At 41.7% G+C, this 20,424-nt stretch overlaps 1 protein-coding gene across 6 annotated transcripts in view; it reads right to left on the bottom strand.

Moving 5' to 3' along the window:
• Positions 1–3,029: 3,029 nt before the first annotated feature.
• Positions 3,030–20,424, bottom strand: part of STARD3NL (STARD3 N-terminal like) — a 51,000-nt gene continuing 33,605 nt past the window's right edge. For 4 of the 6 annotated variants that reach the window (XM_014831870.3, XM_070504542.1, XM_070504543.1 and 1 more), the window contains exons 4-9: positions 18,412–18,489; positions 16,434–16,487; positions 16,203–16,320; positions 14,199–14,294; positions 4,560–4,632; positions 3,030–3,523 (exon numbers count right to left, since the gene is read on the bottom strand). In XM_014831870.3, the coding sequence (XP_014687356.1) occupies positions 4,577–4,632; positions 14,199–14,294; positions 16,203–16,320; positions 16,434–16,487; positions 18,412–18,489 (402 nt within the window). In that variant the 3' untranslated portion in view covers positions 3,030–3,523; positions 4,560–4,576. The remainder of the gene's footprint in view (positions 3,524–4,559; positions 4,633–14,198; positions 14,295–16,202; positions 16,321–16,433; positions 16,488–18,411; positions 18,490–20,424) is intronic. The other 2 variants (XM_070504552.1, XM_070504554.1) reach the window with 1 other exon arrangement.

A 20,424-nucleotide genomic window follows, 5' to 3' on the forward strand; every position in this document is an offset into this window, starting at 1 on the left:
CAGCATGACACCTTGAGCCATCAAATCCAGCGTTGGCTTAATGATGGGCAATACCACAGTTCTAATTCTTTCCCTGAGATAGCGGTCATGATGCTTACTTTGGGGCACTGGCTCCAAGAGGAGCCACAGTAAAATGAAGGCACACAGCTTTCTTCTCTTTCAAAGGTCACTAGGTTCACAGTCATTTGGTTTGGGACATTCTGATGGCGTCAGTATAACATCTAGCATGACTTGCACTGTGTGTGCTCAGCTCGACACTAGTGTTTCACAAGCACCGTGTTTCCTGGTCCTCACACTCACTCCATGAGACCTGCACTCACACCAAGAGGCATCGCAGTGGAGGGGCTGAGCCCCTGGACTCTGAACCCCGAGTGCTTGGTTTTGAGTCCGGGGTCTAGTATTAGCATCTGTGTGACCTCAGGCAAGCTATTTGAACTCTCTGTGCCATAATTTCTTCACCTGTAAAATGGAGTTTCAGCACCCTGTCTCCTGGATTACATGAGCTAATAATGCCTGGTACTCACAGGTCCTCCACAGCATCAGCATCCACTGTTGGCAGTTCTACTTTTGAATAGTAGACACTACACAACACAGAAACAGGAGTCATCTGTAATCTTATTTCCCCACAGAGAGCTTAGGTGTGGATGGAATAGGGACTCTGAGTTTCTACTATGCACCAGTCAACCCTGTTAATCCTCTATTAGCCCCTGGAGGTAGGTACAATTAGAGTCCACAGTGTATAGATTTGGAGAGATTAAGTTCTTGCTCAAGGTCCCTATTTTGTAAGTAATAGTCATTTAGAGCCAGGTCACTCTGAACTCAGAGCTAGTATTTTGTGACCCAATATCATGTGGCCTTCCCTTCACCCACTGTCAACTGGAGAAAACAAAACAAAACAAAACATGCACAGCTTCTCTACTAAAGGCATCCTCCAAGGAGTCAGTGAGAATTTTCTTAAGAACCTGTGGGTGCATCTGTGTTTTCTCCTCATGCATATACTCTGTTATTACCATAATTCCTCCCTTTGTTATCAAGAGTATGGAAATTCTACTTTATTCTGTGTGTCCCAGGTTTGCAACTGCTTTTTGGGGGGATGCTACAGAAAGGGACCGAGAGGCTCAGGCAGAGCTCTACCAGGCAGCGTCTCCCGTGACTTCCAACTTCTGAGCAGCTTCCTCCCGCACTGGGGCTGGGCTGCCCTGAACGAGCCGCACTGAGAGGGAGAGCACAGGTGGCGGTGGAGGAGACAGCCTGGGTGGCGGGAGGGGGCTGGGGTGGCCGCTGGTGTGTTATTTTCTCAGGCTTCTTTTGTGTACATGCTCTGTCAAATGTGGTTGACTCGTGTAGAATGCTCAAACTCAAACCGACCCCTAGGGGTTGGGGTTGTGCAAGCAGTGGCTAGGGTGTCATGAGATAAAGTAAGGACAGTTAAACCACAACCAACCTTGCTCACTTTCAAAGGCCACAGCTAATGGGAGGAAAATATCCATCTACACAGTCATGTGATTGCAGTCAAACATACTCTTAGGCTGTGGTCGGGGGTGCCCTGCTTTTTATACACAGAGTTTACTCCAATTAGCTACAGTGTGAGTCTGGAATCTTACTCCCAGGGCTGTTCAGATGCTGCATCTCAGTCCACTCTCGTGACCCTGTTCCGAAGGAAAGAGCAGACAGGACACCTTGGAGCACGAACATTACCCTAACAGTCCATCAAGTATCCGAGCTCTTCCATGCTGTTTGATTTACTGAGTCTGGTACCTTCTGATTTCATCTTCTCAGTGTAGACAGGGTGACACAGATCTGTGCTTGTGAACCCAGCAGCACGGATGGACTGTAGATGTGGGCAACGGTGATGTCCTGTTTCCCTCACACAGAGACACAGAGGCCCTGAGTGCAACTGTGTAACTGAATGTCATTTACTGAATCATGTAAGTGCCTCTAATGAGTCAGAGTCATCCTGAGTAATACTTAAAAGAGGACGTTAACATCAGAGAAAAGTGTGATTGGGCTCAATTAGAAGAGGGCTGTTCAGCAATGTGAGCTTAAAGGGCAAATGTTCCCACCCCCACCCACCCAAGCATGGGAGAGAGCGGGTACCCAGACCCACGGACTCAATCTGTCCATCCTAGGGGAAGTGGAGCTCTATTGTTGAGATCAATGCTTTAGGCTTTCACAGTTTCACCTCACAGAGCATTGAAATTTTATTCTTTACTCCTCTTGGTCTATACTCTGAGAGCCAACTTCTGGGTGAGCCTTGGCTTCCTCTCAGGATTGGCTGCATCTGCTGTTTGAGCCCAGCATGTCTGGAGGAGAGCTCTTTCTCAGGTTACATTAATACACTAACATCCTGCTTAGCCATCACCTGTGGGCCGGGGCACCCACTCTCTTGGTGTATATGACTCCAACCTGAGACAGGACATTCTTGCTGTGCTAACACCGAGTTCCTGAGGCTTCAGTCCCACAGCAGCCCCTGGAGCTGTTCCTCGCCCCTCTCTCCTGCAAAGGAAGCTCCTCATCGTTAGGACCCAGCCTCCCAGAGAGATGCCCAACGGCATTGTTGTCATTTGGCCCATTCTTACAACAAGCACACGTGGAGTTGACTAGATCTGCACAAATGGCCAGTTTCTACCCAAACCAGTACCATTCCCAACAAACACAACTGAGTTGTTCTTGAATGACTCGATGAACAATGAAAGAAAACTAACCGACAGGCTGCCATCCTATGAAGCACTGAGGTGAATATTCATGTTTGAAAAAAATCTCTCACCATATAATTAGGTCATTTTAATTCAAATTAGCTAAACACAAAGGAAAAATGATGGCAATGATTTCATAGTGTTGGTTGAAAGCAGGAGTACTCAGACTATTTCAGAACCATATTTCTAGGAGAAAGATGCTATTTCATGATAAAAGTAATACAAAAGGTCTGAGGACTTTTTATAGGTATTCACAATCCCTCCTTGTCCTCTCTTTGTAATTCCAACACTTCTGGCCAAATACATAATGCAAAACAAGGAAAATAAAACTAATCATTTTGATATGTTGGATTTTATTACTTCTTAAAATTGTACAAAGAGCGCATGTGCATGAGTTAAAAAACACAAGGGAAATGTAAGGTGTTAAAAAAGAAATACAAAAGAAATCTGAGACAAGAAACAAAAAAATTCCATTCTGTGAATCAAAATAAAATGATACTTTGCTTACTAAAACAGTATTATTTGAATATATTAAGAAGTCTTTTGATTAGGAATGCGGCACGAGACTTTTTTGCAACGATTCATTAACAGATCAGACTCAGTCTCATCAAATACAAGGTGGACCATTCCTTTATCTTACCAGCCACAGGCAGGCCACTGAATGGATGTGGATGTGGGACAGTGTCTGTGAGGTATTACAATAAATAAATTCTTTATTAGCCGTTCAATGAAGTCAGCAGTGGACGTCACCATTTCAACCTTCAATAGGGAGACCCCACCTCCAGTCCTTTTTTTCCTCCAGTGACTTTCAATGAGGGTTTTTCACACTAGAAAAAAGAGAACACAAAACATTTGAGATGTAGTGTAAAGGCAAAATGCCACATTGCCTTATGTTTCTATAACGAGGTCTGTGTCCTGAAGATGAGCTGTGCTACAGACACTTGAAGGACCCTGGGTGTGGCCACACAGAATTTATTTAAGGCGTTTTAGAAGAGGATCTGCTATTCACGTGCTTACACTGTTGCCTCACGTCCAACCACTGCTGCGGAAAGAGTGGAAAGAAGGGGCCGCAGCGTGTCGGGTGTTTCTGCTGCGGGCACAGGGCCTCCACCCACCACGACTCCGGCCACCTCTGCTTCTTCACGACTCCGAGTCCATCCACGACCTCTCCCTTCTGTGACTGAAAAATTAGGCAGAGTCGCTGCTGCTACAGTTGACTTCAGTTTATTTGCTTGTGTCTCTGAGGATGAACTATTTCCTGTGATGACCTGAAGGGACTCACCCACGTGCCCACCTTGAGGCCCAGCATGAGCTGCTGCTCTGACGATCACATCCTGCATCTCTGAGGCTCCAGAGCACTTGAGAGACATCCCAGTGCAGGGCTGGAGGGGACCCTGGATCCACACTGGGCGGGCCTGAGTTCTGGCTCTGCCACTTGCTCCCTGTGTCACCTTGGGCAAGTTACTCACCTACTCTAGTCTCACTCGCCTCAGGTGTAAATGGAGACAATAACGGGACCACATCTCATAGGACTGCGACCCTCACAGCTCACTAAGTTAGGGTTGGAGGATAAACAACATCTGACATGGAGACATTCTGACTAAGTCAACAATAACGAACTCAGGCTCATCCTTTAGTAATCTGGGACTCTGAGGTATTTTTCCTACTTCACAAATTTACACCTACGCAGAAAACATTAAGAAATGTTATCTCAATAAAAGGTGACTGATAAATTCATGTAAATAGGACAAATTTTGCTGTTCACTCACACTCAAATTCTTTGAATTTTACTTTGAATCTACTCAAAGAAAATGCTCCATGTTTAACTACTTTGTTGTTATAGTTTCGTTTTCAAAGACTTACTTTAACAAAAGTAGTACTCATAGGTCTAAAAGTGGTTTTTCAGTGTCCTGCTTTTCTTCAGCTTCTTCAGATCCTACATGGTAGGGAAGGGGAAGGAGAAAAAGCATCGCATTCCAGTAAAGTGAGAAACGATTGCTTTCAAGTTACAACACATATGCATGACATTTTAAATGAGAGAGACACTTCTTCAATCCTTAAGAGACTTAGGTTAACAAAACTTTAACTGTAAAATTAAGTTTTACTTTATGTCTTAAAGGAGGAAAGCCTTTAAAATAGGCACTATAACCCACACTAATCTGTCAAAATGGATTCACTCATGTACTTCTAAAAATATTTGAATAGACCAAGAATTATTATCCACTGCTATTCTTCTTTGCTGAAGACTCTGCAGACGTTTTTCAAGTGTAAACAACTGTGAGCTTTGGGATAAATAATTTAACCTACATATTTTCACAGTCGCCATCTCCAGTGACTGAGAGAGCAGTGAGGGCTTCCTAATGCCGAGGGAGATGGCACATGGTCACTCTCGTGACTGTTGCCAGTGACCACTGCTACAACCATTCCAGGTCACTGCCTCGTGAGCCTTATCTTATTTGTGCATTCGAGTCAGTCATTTCACACTGGTGGAAATAATACTTGTTTTCCATTATGTAGATTTTCGCTCTAAAAATTAGAAAAAAAATCTGAATGCCTGAGAGTAGAAGTTAAATAATTATGATTCCACGAAATATCTTACACATCCACTTAAAATTATGTTTATAGTTTATAACATGTAAAATGAACGTGCTATGAAGCAAAAGCAAATATGTAATAAATGAAACTGAAAGTACTGTAAGAGCATAATTGATAACAATAAAATTAATATAAATGTGCAAATCAGAATGACTCGACGGAAATAACCAGGTGACTCATACATTTCTGGAGATTCCAAAATTTCTACAACAAACTGAAACTGACCTTTTAATTTCTAAAATGGGGTATAAATAATATGGGCAGTGTGACCACAATTGTGTTAATTACAGACACAAACTAGAAGGAAACAAACTAAACTGTCACACTGATGTTGCTGAGTCCTGTGAAGGAAAGGGGATCTTTATTCTTGTCTTTCCACATTTGTATAATAAGCTTGCGGTACTCTCACAATTGGGGAAGAGAATTAAAGGGAGCGGTGAGAAGACCGAAGCAGCAGGTCAGGGATGTGACCTCCTCACACTCAGAAGCAGCCTGCCTCCCGTGCTGTCCTCGTGTCATATAACACACTTCAAGAGGGACATGTTTTCTTATGAGAATGTCTACCTGGATTATAGCCAAGAACAAACCTGGTACAGGAGAAAGAACGGCTGAGGATCCTAAATGAAGATCCTGTCCCACATCTTAACCTCATCAATGCCACACAGTTCAGGTTACGTTTGTGGTAAAATAAATAGAGAAAGATATAGGGGTTGGAAGGCTTCACATCCCAGCGTATTAAACTGCTGTAAATTGTAGAGACACTGGAGTAGTTTAACTGCCTTCTCCCTTTGAAAGGAGTCTGAGGAAGACGGACAGACCAAGTCTTCCTGCTTCTGGGCTCACTTTCCACCTGTCAGGCTAACGGCATTGCAGCCACAACGAACTGACACGTCTTGCAATTATTAGGGAATCCTAAATAAAGCCAAATTTTTAATTAAAACATAATATGTTTACTTTACATAATATAAACACCAATGCTAGCAAGGCCTTCTGACTCTGTCTGGTCAAGTGAGGAGGTCAGTAGCTCTCATTCTGAAAAGCAATTACAAAATGGACTAGATGAACAAAACTAACCATTTCAGCACTCAGGAAATGACAGACAACAGGCATACAACAGGCTGAGAAGTGTTTGTGCTTGAAAACCTGCAGAATTCAGGCAACAACAGTGGTGTTCTTGCCTGGAGCTGCTCCCATTCCTTCCTCACCTCCCAACACCCAGCTCGATGGGCAGGAGAGTTCATCCAAGGCAGGGCAATCCATGAGGAAGGGCAGAAAATTGAGCCAGGTGAAGGGAGCTCACTTGATTTGGGGTGAGGAGTGATGTGATGGTGACCTGACAAACTCAATGGTGTGCAAGCGGGAAGGGCCAGAGTCTCTGCAGACTTGAAGTTGTGGTCGTGGCTGCAGCAAGTATATGCTAGGCTGAAGCTGTGTGCATGCTTAGCAGAGACCCGAAAGAGCCCAGACTAGCCAAACACTTCTGGGCAACCCTGAGGCTGTGAGCACCTGCAGAGGAGACGTGAAAGGACTCAGCAAAAGTACAAGTGGAGGAAGAACTTTTAATCTGCGCCCCAATACATACACTTATTCACCTGGCAGAGGATGGGAGTCTTAATCAAGGGGCTTGAGCACAATCTCTGTCCAATTACTGGCCACCACTAAGCTATGCAGACACAGGGGTGCCCACTAGGAAGTTAGGCTTAAAAATAAAAGAATTAAAAAGAAAAAACAATACTGAGAAGAGACATCAGCAGCCACACACCCCAAGGGACATAATTTCACAGATATAGCTCAGGCAATTTTCTAAGCAAACAGCAATAAAAGCAACCTTCTGGGGGACAAATGAGAATCTAGAGTTGTTATAACCTATTTTCAACAAAATAATTTCAATAAAAAGACTAACAAAAATCAGAAAAGTGTGAAAACAAAACAAAAACGACAATTCAATACAAACTGTCTCTGAGCGTATCCAGATATTTTGTTTACCAGACACTTTAAAGTAGCTATTATAAATATGTTCAAAGAAATACGGAAAAACCATGTTTGAAGAATTAAAGGAAAATATGACAACAATAAATCAACACACAGAGATTCTCAAAAAGGAGACAAATTATAAAATGAAAAAATTTTAAAAATTATATCTGGAGTTGAAAAGTATAATAACTCAAGTGAAATATTCACTAGAGAGGGTTAAGAGAATATTCCAGTCGGCGGAAAAAGAATCTGAACCCGAAGATAAAGCAATAGAAGTTGTCCACTCTGCATAACAGAGGGGGAAAAAAGAAGAAAAATTCACACAGCTCAGAGATCTATGAGATAATATCACGCACACAAACATACATGTAATGGAACTCATGGAAAGAGTGAAGAGAAAGAAAAGGAACAGGAAAAATATTTGAAGAAATAACAGTCAAAACTCCCCAAAGTTGCCAAGTAGTATTAATCTACACATCTAGTAAGCTAAACAAATGCTGTTTGGGATAAATACATATGGATCCACATGTAGATACATTATAGGCAACCTGTTGAAAGCCAAGGATGTATGAAGATGAAATACATCAAAGTTTATATGATGTTGCTAAAACAATGCCTACAGGAAAATTTACGGCTTTAAATGCTTATATCAGAAAAGAAGAAAGATTTAAAGTCAACCACAAAAAAGACAAATAATCTAAATACAACCCAAGCAGGATAAAATAAAGAGAAAGTGGAATGGAAATAACTGAATTGGAAAACAGAAAAACAAGAGAAAAATATCAATGAAAAGTCAATTCTTTGAAAATATCAACAAATTTGACAAACTTCCAGCTAGACTTACTAAAAAGAAATGAGAGACAACACAAATTACCAAAATCAAGAAAAAAAGGAAAAACATCACTACCAATCCTACAGCGATTGAAAAGAATTATAAAGGAATATTACGAACAATTCATGTCAACAAACAAGATAATTTAGAAAAAATGGATAAATTCCTAGAAAGACACAAATTACCAAAACTGATTCAAGAAGAAAGAAAAAATCTAAATAAACCCATATATATCAAGTAAAGAAACTAAATGGGTAATTTAAAAAATTTTTCCCACCAAAAAAAATCCTCAGCCCAGATGGCTTCATTGGAGAATCTACCAAACATTTAAAGAAGGAATAATATCGATCCTTCACAAGAAGGATTCATTTAGAAAACAGAGGAGCTGGGAACACTTCCTGATGTGTTCTATGAGGCCAGCCCTACCCTGACATCAAAGCCAAAGACATAATAAGAAATCGACAGACCAGAAGGTACGAAATCATGAGCATAAGCAGAAAAATACTCAGGGAAATAGTAAATCGAATCCAGAAATGTACATAATGGATTATAAACAGGACCAACTGGGATTTACCCTAGACAGAAACAGTTGATTTAACATCAAAACTCAATTAATGTCATACACCACATTAACTGAATATAGGATAAAAACCTCAATAGACACATATAGAGCATTTGAAAATTCCAATGCCCATTCATAAAAACTCTCCACACACTAGGAATATAATGGAACTTCCTCAACCTGATAGAGGGCATCTGTGAAAACCCACAGCTACCATCACACTTCATGCTGAAAGACTGAATGCTTTTCCCCAAAGACCAGGAACAAGACAAGGATGTCTGCTCTTGCCACTTCTATTCAACATTGTATTGAAGGTTCTAAACACTGCAATAAGAAAAAAACAAAACTAAAGATATCCAGCAGATTGAAAAGGAAAAAGTAAAACAGTCTCTGTCCACATGCAACATGATCCTGTGTGTAGAAGAGTCCATGGGATCCACACACATAAAGCCAAAACTCTGACTAATAAACAAGTTTAGCAAAGTCACGAGATACAAGTACAATACACAAAATACCAATTGTATTTCTATATACTAGCACAAACAATTTGAGAATGAAATTAAGGAACCAATTCCATATACAATAGGACCAAAAAGAATAAAACACTTAAGAATTAATTTAACAAATCAAGAGTAAAACTTGTCTGATAAAAACTAAAAAACAATGCAGAGAGAGTCTATGTTCATGAATTAGAAGATTCAGTATTATCATGACAGCAATTCTTCCCAAATTCATCTATAAAATCAATGCAGCAGACTTTTGGGGCAAAAATTAACAAGGTCATCCTAAAATTTACATGAAAACACAAAAGACCTAGTAAAGCCAAAATAATTTTGACAAAGAACAAAGATGGAGGACTGTTATGGTCACCCCGCAAAAGCAGTGAGGGGAGGGAGCCCCCCAAATGAGATTTGGACATTGAGACTGACGATGTCACACACACCAGAAGGTCTGACAAGGTTCATTACTTACAAAATCGAGGTCTCTGGGCACAGGAGGGCAGGCCCTTCAAGCAAGGCCTTACAGAGCCTGATTTCAAAGTTACATAAAAATAAAATCACAGTATTCGAGCCAGTGTGCTCCTGGGGCAAGGAGAGCACACAGGTCAACGGAGAGAATTGAGGGTCCAGAAATAAACCCTTATATTTACAGTCAAATGGTTTTTGAGAAACGTGCTGACTTAATTCAATGGGAAAAGGACAGTCTTCTCAACAAATGGCACTGCCTCAAGAGAGCAAATTGAGTTCCTTAGCTCCTCCATACTTAAAAATTAATTCAAAATGGACCATAATGTTACATGAAAAAGCTAAAACTGCAAAATCTTCTGGAAGTAAACATAGGAGAAAATCTCTGTGGCAGAGGGTTACGGCAAAGAGTTCTTAGACATGCCCCCAAACCCATTATCCAGAAGAGAATACATTTTGATGAACTGGACCTGATCAAAATTAAAAATCTGTCCTTCAAAATGCTCCACGAAGAAAATGAAAAGACTACTACAGACTGGGAGAAAACACTTGCAAGTCATGTATCTTATAAAGGACTTTTATCTAGAACATATAAAGAACTCTTACAACTCAATAAGAAGACAATCAATGCAACTTAAAAAAAAAGAAAAGGTAAACACTTTCAAATAGACTCTTCTCCAAAGAAGATATATGAATAACTAATACGCAGGTGAAAAGTTCTCAATGTCATCAGTCATTAAGGGCACGCAAAGTAAAACCACAAGGAGATACCACTTCACAACTGCTACAATGACTATAATCAAAAAGACAGCCAACACCAAGTGCTGGTGAGCACATGGAGACACGAACTCTACGACACTGCGGGAGGGATGGTAAAATGGTGCGGCGACTTTGGAGAACAGTTGGGCGATCACCCAAAAAGTTACACAGAAACTTCCTCCATGACGCAGCAAATCCTCTCCTAGGAATCTATCTAAGAAAAATAAAAACATACGTCCCCACAAAGACATGTGTGTGAATGTTCAGAGCAGGATTATTACTCATAATAGCCAAAAATTGGAAACAATCCAAACGTCCATCAACTGATAATAAATAAAATGATGTGTATCCATCCCACAGAGAAGGATTCAGCCATGTAAGGGAACAAACTACTGACGCACACTGCAACGTGAACAACCCTCAAGAACGTTATGCTAAGTAAAAGAAGCCAGATGGAAAAAACTACCATTATATTTACATTAACTGTCCCAAGGGAGCAAATTTTCAAAGCAGAGAGCAGATCAGCGGTTTACCTACGACTGGAAGTAGGAGCAGGGATTAACTAGAAATAAAGGACTTTTTCAAATGATAAGATTGTTCTAAAACTGTACTGTGATGTTGTTTAAAAAACTACAGATTTACCCAAAATCATGCAACTGCACATTTACAATGGATGAATTTTACGGTGTGCAAATTCGACCTCATTAAAGCTGTTTTTAAAAAGGGGGCCAGCCTGGTGTTGTGGTGGTTAAGTTTGCACACTCTGCTTCAGTGGCCCGGGGTTCACTGGTTCAGATCCTGGGTGCAGACCTACACACCATTCATCAAGCCATGCTGTGGTGGCACCCCACATAGAAGAAATAGAAGGGCTTACAACTAGGATATACAACTATGTACTGGGACTTTGGGGAGGAAAAAATAAGAGGAAGATTGGCAACAAATGTTAGCTTAGGGCCAATCTTCCTCACCAAAAATTAAAAAGCTGTTTTTTAAAAACATGAATGTTACCTAATATCCTCAGCTATCGTTTTTCAATACTTTCCAAAATTGTAATTAAAAAGTTAGAAAACTGTTTCAAATCTATTGACTATACACAGGGTGACTATGTAACTGATCCTCTAAACAAGAATACTTCTGAGAGATAAAAGGAGTTATAATATTGACATGGGGCCAGAGGAGTAAACCAAGACTGTTCTGGCAAACCAGCATGTATGTTTATTCTCAGTAGGCATCCAATTCGAATTTTAATGCCTTCATCTATATTTGCTTAGAACAGATTATGTTACACAATTGAGCTCTTCTTCATTTTAAGTCAGTCTTTTGATGATTTAGCAGGTAATGAATTACCCTTTCCCCAACATCACAACTGGTTCATTTAAGCCGCCTGGCCAAAACTTCAACCAACAACCTCAACCAGTCATCTGAGAGAAGACCATTTAATACACAGGTAAGTAGGATGTGATTAGACCAACAGGCAAACCTGCACACCAACCATCTGTACAGCCTTTCAAAGGACATCTATAAAATGTGCTAGGCTTCCAAATCTCTGACACTAAAATTGAAGCCATTCCTTTACAAGGAAAAATGCTCACATTGTAATTTTTGGTGCCTGCAATTTCTTTCCTTCTCTCTTCTTTTCAGAACTACGTGCCAGGCACCGTACATGGTGCCGGAGAAAGCAAGACCAGAAAAGGAAGGCAGGGCCCAGACCCCCTAATCTACGAGGGCCAGTCAGCGCTGTCTCAGAGCAGCTTTCTGTTGCTGAGAGACTGTTGGATACTTAGCCACTGGGCTAACAAGCAAGCTTTACTCTAGAGCAGAACCTTCTTTCCTAGGCACACGCATTCCAGTAACAGTTTTTACTTTTAATTCTCTCCTAAATTGAACATTCAGACAAAGCAAATATAATACAATAAAGTGAGCCACTTTGAATACGCCCTCTCTGAACCATACCAATCTGCACTGTGCCTTAAATAAAGCAGCTACCCATCAGAACACTATTTGTTCTTGTTTAGCCCCATAATCCAACGAAACGGCAATGCTTCCAACTACCACTAGGTGGTGGTAAAAGCCACAGGTAGGAAGCCAATGGACTGCCCGACGAGGAGTATCTGAGATGGTTTCCCTCACATCATCATCATCCTGCTGCTCTGAACTTTCAAGCAAAAAAATACACTAGTGCTGAGAAATTTTATTAGTCCTAGAAGAATAAAAGCTATTCAAAAGCATGAATTACAATGAAACTTCTTTTTAAAAGAATGAGTCCTATGACATACAAAAATCTCAATGAAATAATCCTTCTAATAAGGTAATGAAAAGTTTAATACTTGAGTTTGTACTGGCTGAGAAACAGATTTTCTGCTAATTCATATCTTTATTGCATCTGACTCTATGCTTTTGTGTTTTATACTGTTTTAGATCCAACACCGAAAGTCCAGAATATCAACTTACTTGGAGTCCCCTAACGTGGTACGTCACGCTGCTGTGCCTTTGATCATTTACAAGGCTCTTTCTGCATGGAAGCTGTTTTATTATACTGTGTATGTGTGTGTGTATGTGTGTGTGTCTAAAATATTCACTAAGTGTTATGTTGGGAATAAAATAAAGTAGTTTCTAACTCAGGTTTACACCCCAGTGGGAGAAACAGGCCAGGTCAGTGCCGAAGACAGTGCAGCCCAACCCAGGATGACCGGATGACATGGGAGAGTCCTAAAGAGCCGGCAAAGGACACTGTATCTATGACCGCCTGGAAACAGGGGTGAGGGGTGGGGAGGGGCCTTCTGAACATGTGAGTGGAGACTAGACTGCAGAGGGGTAGTGTTAAGGACAGAAAAAGCGAGGAGCTTCAGGGTTTGGGCGCCCAGCACTTTCAGAAGAGTACACAAGGAGAGAGCGACAGAGAGGCTGGACAACTGAGTAAGGGTGGTCACAGAGGTGCTGTCTGCCGGGTGAAGGATCCATGGCTTTCTGAATCCTTTTTTCAGTGGCATAAAGCCTTCAGTGGCAGGCCTCTGGGCAGGGGAATAACATGATCAATTTGGTGTTATTAATACTGAAAGGCTGCATATTTATTAGCCATAAGCATGGACTCTAGCACTGGAGCCAGGGTTCAAACTCTAGTCCTACCTCTCATTCTTCGTGTGATCCTGGACAAATTAATTCACCTTTCTGGGCCTCAATTTTCTCATCTCTAAAACAGAAATAATGAGACTTTCACATCATACAGTGGTCACGAAGAAACCTTAGAATAACGCAATTGTTATTTGTAACGTGGTACACTGGTGGCTGGTTGCAAGAAGGCAACTGAGGAAGGGAGACGGGAGGCTGTTGTAGAAATGGAAACAAAAAATGCTGAATTGAGGTTGGAGAGGATATCAAGTGGTACAATTTGAGATAAAGGAGGCAGAAATAAAGAGAAGCCAAACAGCACGGTGAGTAATGGAGTGTGAGCCGTAAGAAAGGGGCAGAGCCCCAGTGACGCTCCAGTTTCTGACTTGGGCAACGGCATAGGCAGTGCTGCCACTCTCAGACGTGGGGAATCCCGGAGGAAGGTCAGTTTAGGGCTGACAAAGAGAGCACCTTCCCCCTGCCTGCCTATCTTCAAAGATGCAGGTCACAAATCACAGTGTCTGTGGCCCTCTATTCATGTTTACTTCTCTGTCTCACCACTGGTCGCACACCAAGACTACGTCTCAGGTATTTTCATATCCTAAATGCCTGGTATGTTCAGTGTTTGCTAAGTGTATTGAGATGGGGGGGGAGGGGGACCAAAATTCTGAATGATGGACCAAAACACAAATAATCAAATTTTTTACCTGCTTCAGATTCAGGAGGAGAATAAAACTGGCCATCAGAAAGACCACCAGGTATAAGTGCTGCCCGCTCCGAAGCATCCTGAACTATCAGCAGTCCTAGAAGAGAAGAAATTCAGATGCTTGGAATGATGCCACTGTTCTGGCAGCTTCTTGGTCAGCTAACCACAATAAAAAGACGTACCCTGAAAATCTTTCAACCAAAAAATAAAAGTTTTATTAATAAACTATGAACTTGGACTGTACGAACAGATCCCAACTAGTTTAAAAACCTGCCTCATGTCACTCGTGGGATTCCTTCACTCACTATTTGTAGACTCTTTCCCTTGGGAATACCTACCTCCCTACAGAAACCAACAGACAAAGCCAAAGTACAAAGTCTGCATTTGGTTAGAGAAATGCCAGATGTAAAGTTTAATAAATTGGCAGTCTTCTATAAATATATAAAGCATAATTAACATGATGGAGAAATATTTATGCAATAAAAAGGTCCCCCCAGAAAAGAAGTGTAGTAAAACAAACAAAGAAAAGAGGAGGAAGCATGATGCAGAGAGCTCATGAGCACTAACACACGATGAGAGAGGCCGTCGACAACTCGGCTAAAGCTGAGTTAACACTGAGATAAAGTCGGGGGAAGCACCTGGCCAACGAGCAGTTGCCAGGAATGCATGTAATATATGTTACAGACAGTGAAAATAGATGCTATTCTAAAATTTTTCATTAATTGTGTGCTCTGCTTTATTAGTTACTTTGAATTTGGTTTAATCACGTAAGTATTCAAGCCTCAGTCACCTTAGCAGTTGATTCAACAAAGTTCAATTTGATGTTTATAACCAATTAAAAAAGAAATGGCTTCCACTAGCTTTACCTGTCCCTACTCCACAATACATTTTCATAAAGGAACAGAGGGCACAGGATAGAAGACACATCTTGGTCTGATTAATATGTGTTTTAAAATCTACTCGAATTATAACTCTTTTCTTATAGATTTCTTCTCTGTAAATGAGATTTTTCAAAACTAACCATTTGCAAGCTTATCTTTCCTTCTGTTTGGTTATAATCACGCTTAACTTTCTCTAAGACACAAGACTTTCTTCCCTATTAGGCAGGGAAAATTGAGCAAGATGAATGACACAGCATAAAAACAGCATGTCTTGGAATCATCTCAGGCTCCGTATGAACCTTTGATCATGTCACCTCCAAGAGGGTGGGTGGGGTGTGTGGGCTTCTTATTAAGGCCACAATGCAGAGAAGAATTCCAGTCCAATAATTAATCATAAAGCTCAATCAATCATTTGGACTTCTTGGTTAATATCCAGGGATCCTCAGAGCCACACAGAGGAAGCATAACAGCTTTGGCAGAATTCACAATTACACAACGCTACCTACCGCTCAGCTACTCAGAGAAGGCTGGTGAAAGCCTGAGATGACCGAGCATTTCTCCAGCTTGCTCTCTTCCTCCTCTGAACTGTCTTCATCATTGGCCCACCAATAATCTCCTCTAGGCACTCAACAATTAGGTTCTAATTAAGGCGCATTCAAAGGCACCACCTGCTGTATGGATAGCAATGTGAGACTTTGGAAAATCACTGACTTCTATTTAGAACTGCTGTCTCAGCTCACCTAAGACTGATTTACATTCCTCTGTGCCTAAACAACGCAGTTGTTTAGATGCCAAAAATGCTCAATGTTCTGTGACTACTATGAATAGAACAAAAGGTCAACCTGTCTGAGGAAAAAGAGGTGTTGGCTATTTTTGCTGAATTCTTTTCCACCAGTGTCTCATTTTCTTCCAGGGAAGCTTGGCCTAAGAGCTTGAGAGAGGAGCCACATTCTGTCACTCTCCTTTCATCCAGCCCTGCTCTAGATGTCTGCTGCACCCACTGAAGAAGGCAGACCCCTGATCCGCCCACCTCCACCCGCAGCTCCATTCACAGCCACATCCACACTCTTCCTTCCAGCCCAGAACCCAGCAGGTCCCAGGAGGCTACTTTGAGAGAAACTTACTGTTTTCTTCTTCTGCCTCTTGAGGTAACACTTTGAAATCCAGGAACCATGTCTCGATCCAGGCTAGGATGAATGAAATGATGGGCAGCACATAGCCAAAAGCCCCTTGAGAGAAAAGCTGGAGGAACAGACGGGACCAAGAGAGGGAAATGTAGTTACCATGAGCTCACAGCGGAAAACAGGCTTTGTTATTATAAGCGGTAATTGTACAGAAAGGGGGGTAGGCCATACCTTTGAGAGGATTACTTTTGCTAGTAAAAAGGCACTGGTCACTGCTGTCGTCAACTGAAAGACACATAATCCAGCACCATTCAAATCAGACACGGACACTGTGAAGGCACTTTCCTCACACAAGAGACTCCTCTGAGCCAGAAGCACATAACGCCTGAAAAAGCCATGTCTGGCCTGGCTCCTTCCCACATCACTCTACCTCTATCCCCTAAACCCACACTGGGGCAAACTGGGCTTTGAGGGGCACACAGTCCCTGACTGGCTGCTTGTGGATTCCCTCTCCCACACTTTAGCAGACTGGTGTCTTAGGAAACTAAGTTTGGTCCATCAGAGGGTACAACATCCAAAGCCACTATCACCACATGGAGGAAGGGACCAGCGAAATACAGGGGCAGGGCTCCCCCTAGGGGCTGGGGAGCCCAGAGATAATTCACAGGAGGTGCATCTTGTCACTCCATGCTCCAACTTAGATTTGTAGCAGTATGAAACCTAGCTAAAGTGAATGCCAACAGTGGCCTTGACTGACAGGATGGAGGTCAGGGGACATCAGGTGTCATGCTCAGTAAGCATTAATAAAATCAGAGTCAGCAATTGTTAGCAAAACACAACCAACACACACACACCCCAGCCAGAGTGAGCTGCTTGGGAAAAGAGGCATTGTGCATTCTGCTGCTGATTAACTTCACGGGTTGACACTAAGTGCTCTTTAGGTACCAGCTGACTTCTCCTTCCAGCTGCCTGGACCCCCTCTGCAAATGTTTTTAAAAAGAAGAATCAGCAACATTAAAATGGATATGCTAAATCTGACCTGTCCCTTTGAAAGCAGATATTGAAGATACTTTCCTAAAACTCTCATTGAAAGTCAACTACTTATCTGAAACAAACACTGAGACAGATGGTCTGACAAATTCTAGTGTACATTATGGAGACTCTGGAATACAATGTCCCAAACAGGGACTGCTGTAGAAAACAGGGAAAGGATAATAAGCTATTTGGTATCGGCAAAAGAGTCCTCATGAAACGGCGTCAATTCTGGCTAAGCTGTCAGCCTATATCTGTAAAATGTGAGCTTGGGGTTCAACAGATGGTCTGACATCAGCCCTGTGATTCGGCGGATGCTCAGAAGAGATGGCTTCAGGCAGATGTGGCCCCTGGCAGACTCCTTAGGAGAGAAACAGAACTCCATTCCCAGCTGGACAAGCCTGCACCAGCCCACACACAGACCGAGGTCTCAGAGCCCAAAAGCAGGACTACAGGTTACTCCTGAGCAGTTCTCTCCAGCCTGAGGAGCTCAGCATCCCCCCCACACCATATACCTGCCTTATTAGAGCTCTCAAAAAGGTGAGTGTTCAGACGTCTGCGGAAATGGCAAAAATAATTCAGGCAGAAATGCTTATAATTCTTCTTTCAATCAATAAATATTTATTGAGGGTGAATAGCATGTGCCAAAGCTCTGTGCTAGATGCAAGGAAACAGAGATGAGTAAAAATGCCACTGCCTTCAAGAAGCCCCAAGGTAACAACCAAAAGGAGCATGGGAGCTTTTCCCTTTAAGACTGCAGGGAGGAGAATAAAACAGGGAGGAAGGGAATTATCAAAACAAGCAAAGAGCAAGTGATGAGAAGTCATCTAGGAGTTTCAACCAAATAGGAAATTTTCCAAATATCTTCCTGACAGAGGTACTGATCTCATCTCTCATTTGCAAAATGAGGTAAAGGGTGGGTTGGTGCTCGGCCAATAATCACCAGTGGGCCTCCAGATTCCTCACTTGGCTCAGTATCCATTAAGAGAAAGCTAGTTATTCATTACCACTGGAAAGAAGCCCTGGAGTGTTAAACCTACTGAGGAGGAAGGGGACTCAAGAAAAGCTAGCGGAATTCAACCCAGATGAAGACTGCATCTTCCCTCAGCTCAGCTCTGCTGTGAGCAGGCCCTGGCCACCAGCACGGAGATGAACCACCCCACCCAGGCACACTTACCGCTATTGCCCACCAGTGGCGCAGTCTGCACACAGCATATGCAAGTATTAACACTTTAAATCGAAAAACTGCCAAAAGCTATATTAAAAAAAAAAGACAAGTTTTAAAAAATATATACAGAAGTAAAATAATTTAGTTTTATGAAGAATCCACCAGAGTGTCTTCATTTTTCCGATTTAGCTCAAGACTACCACAGACTAGCAATGGTCTACAGGCCAGCATTTGGGATTCCTGATGTAGAATTTATGTAATACCACCCAAATAAGGGCTCAAATTAACTTCCCATTACCAAAAAAAGAACATATGATTAAATGTTTGTTTTACCTTTCTATTTGAGTCCACATATATTTCTGATATCCTTTTAAGATTAGAGAAAATGTTCTGAAAGCTGACTTTTCCGTTCCAGGCACAAACACTCTCTTCTGGAAGATATCAGGTTCTTTGTAAAGTCCACTGCAAAGCTCTGGGCTACCAGGGTGTTGGGAGAGTTCTGCCCCTCCCAGTAGCAACCATCGGATTAGTTAGGATGGTTCAGGGACTTCTGTGAAACTCTTTATGTGTATTATTATCCCAAGTAATCCTCACTCCAAAACACCATGAGTCAACTACTATCACTAACCCAGACAAGATGGGTAGAAAAGTCGTCCAAGCCACACAACTCCTTAGGGAGGAAGCCAGGATCCGAACCCAGGTAGCCTGATTCCAAAGACCAGGCTCTTAACTACTACGCCACAGCTGTCTTAGCAACTCTCATCTACTAAGGAATAAAGACAGAATACAATTTTACTGGAAAATATGCTTATCCCGAGTTGGAAGAACTCAGGTGACTCTCGAGCAACGCCCCAGGGTGGGGGTCTGCCAACAGTTCCTTACCAATCAAAATCGCTGAAACGCTGCAAGCTGACTACTATTTTGCTGCCACTGACTAGCTGACTGCACTTAAGATCCTTTGATGTAAGTGAAGTTTGCAGATTATATTTGTTTTTAATTTGCTGCTTTCATTAAAAATGTGTTTTCCAACAATCTGCAAAATGTTTAGTTTCTCTATTCATTCTAAGTATATCTTTGCATTCTGGAAGTAACAAAAGTGTAAGTCTTTCCCCCCTCTATCTCGAAGTCTCCCAGATCCCAAAGTTTCCTGTAGGCTGCGTCCATTTCCCAGGCCAGGCATGACAGTCTTTCCAGTCTAAGCTAATGGGCTCCTGACCATTAACTGTCTAAGCATGGAGAACAGACAGTCCTTGGAGATCTGGCCAGTGGATTAAACTGGCTTCCTGACAATTCCTGGCTTAGACTATTTTAAGATAAATGCAGCAAGGGAAATAAGAAAAAAAGAAGTCAATTTTGTTATTACATGTCAGTTGTTTTAAAAGAAAGAAATATCAACAGATTTGGGATCTAACATGCTCTGCCACCAACTTCAATGACCTGGGATAGGTCACGACACTGAACTATGAAACTCAATTTTTTCATTTGAAAAAATGAGGGGATTAAATTACACTAGTGGTTTTCCAAATATTCTGCAGCAGCCAAACACTTTTTTGACACAATCTTATTTGAACTCTAACATACTGTACAGATAAAAATGGAACTACTCAGCTTGCAAGGGGGTGATGACAAAGAACCTTGATCTCTATTTACTGGGAATTCTACCTCTTTCCCCATACACAGTCTTCTGCAGGTCTATTCACAAACAAAACATAAGTAGGCTTTTTAGAGTTGTTTGGAAACCACTAGAAAATATAACCACTAAAATTCTCAACCAAACATAATAATGATCACAGTGACTACAGGTGGTTCTCCGAGCTTCTAGGATGTACCTGCCATTGGGCTAAGAGTCTTCCATGTATTATTTCATTTACTTTTCAGAACTATGATGAATTCATTTTACATATGTGGAAACTGAACTTTAGACCTAATATATTCAAAGATATACAATTAGTGACAGTGTTGTGAATCAACCCCAGGTTTGTCTGACTTTAAGAGTCCTACTCTTACCACTGTGAATATAGC

This window comes from Equus asinus, chromosome 1, assembly GCF_041296235.1.
Source record: "Equus asinus isolate D_3611 breed Donkey chromosome 1, EquAss-T2T_v2, whole genome shotgun sequence".
Taxonomy (NCBI): domain Eukaryota; kingdom Metazoa; phylum Chordata; class Mammalia; order Perissodactyla; family Equidae; genus Equus; species Equus asinus.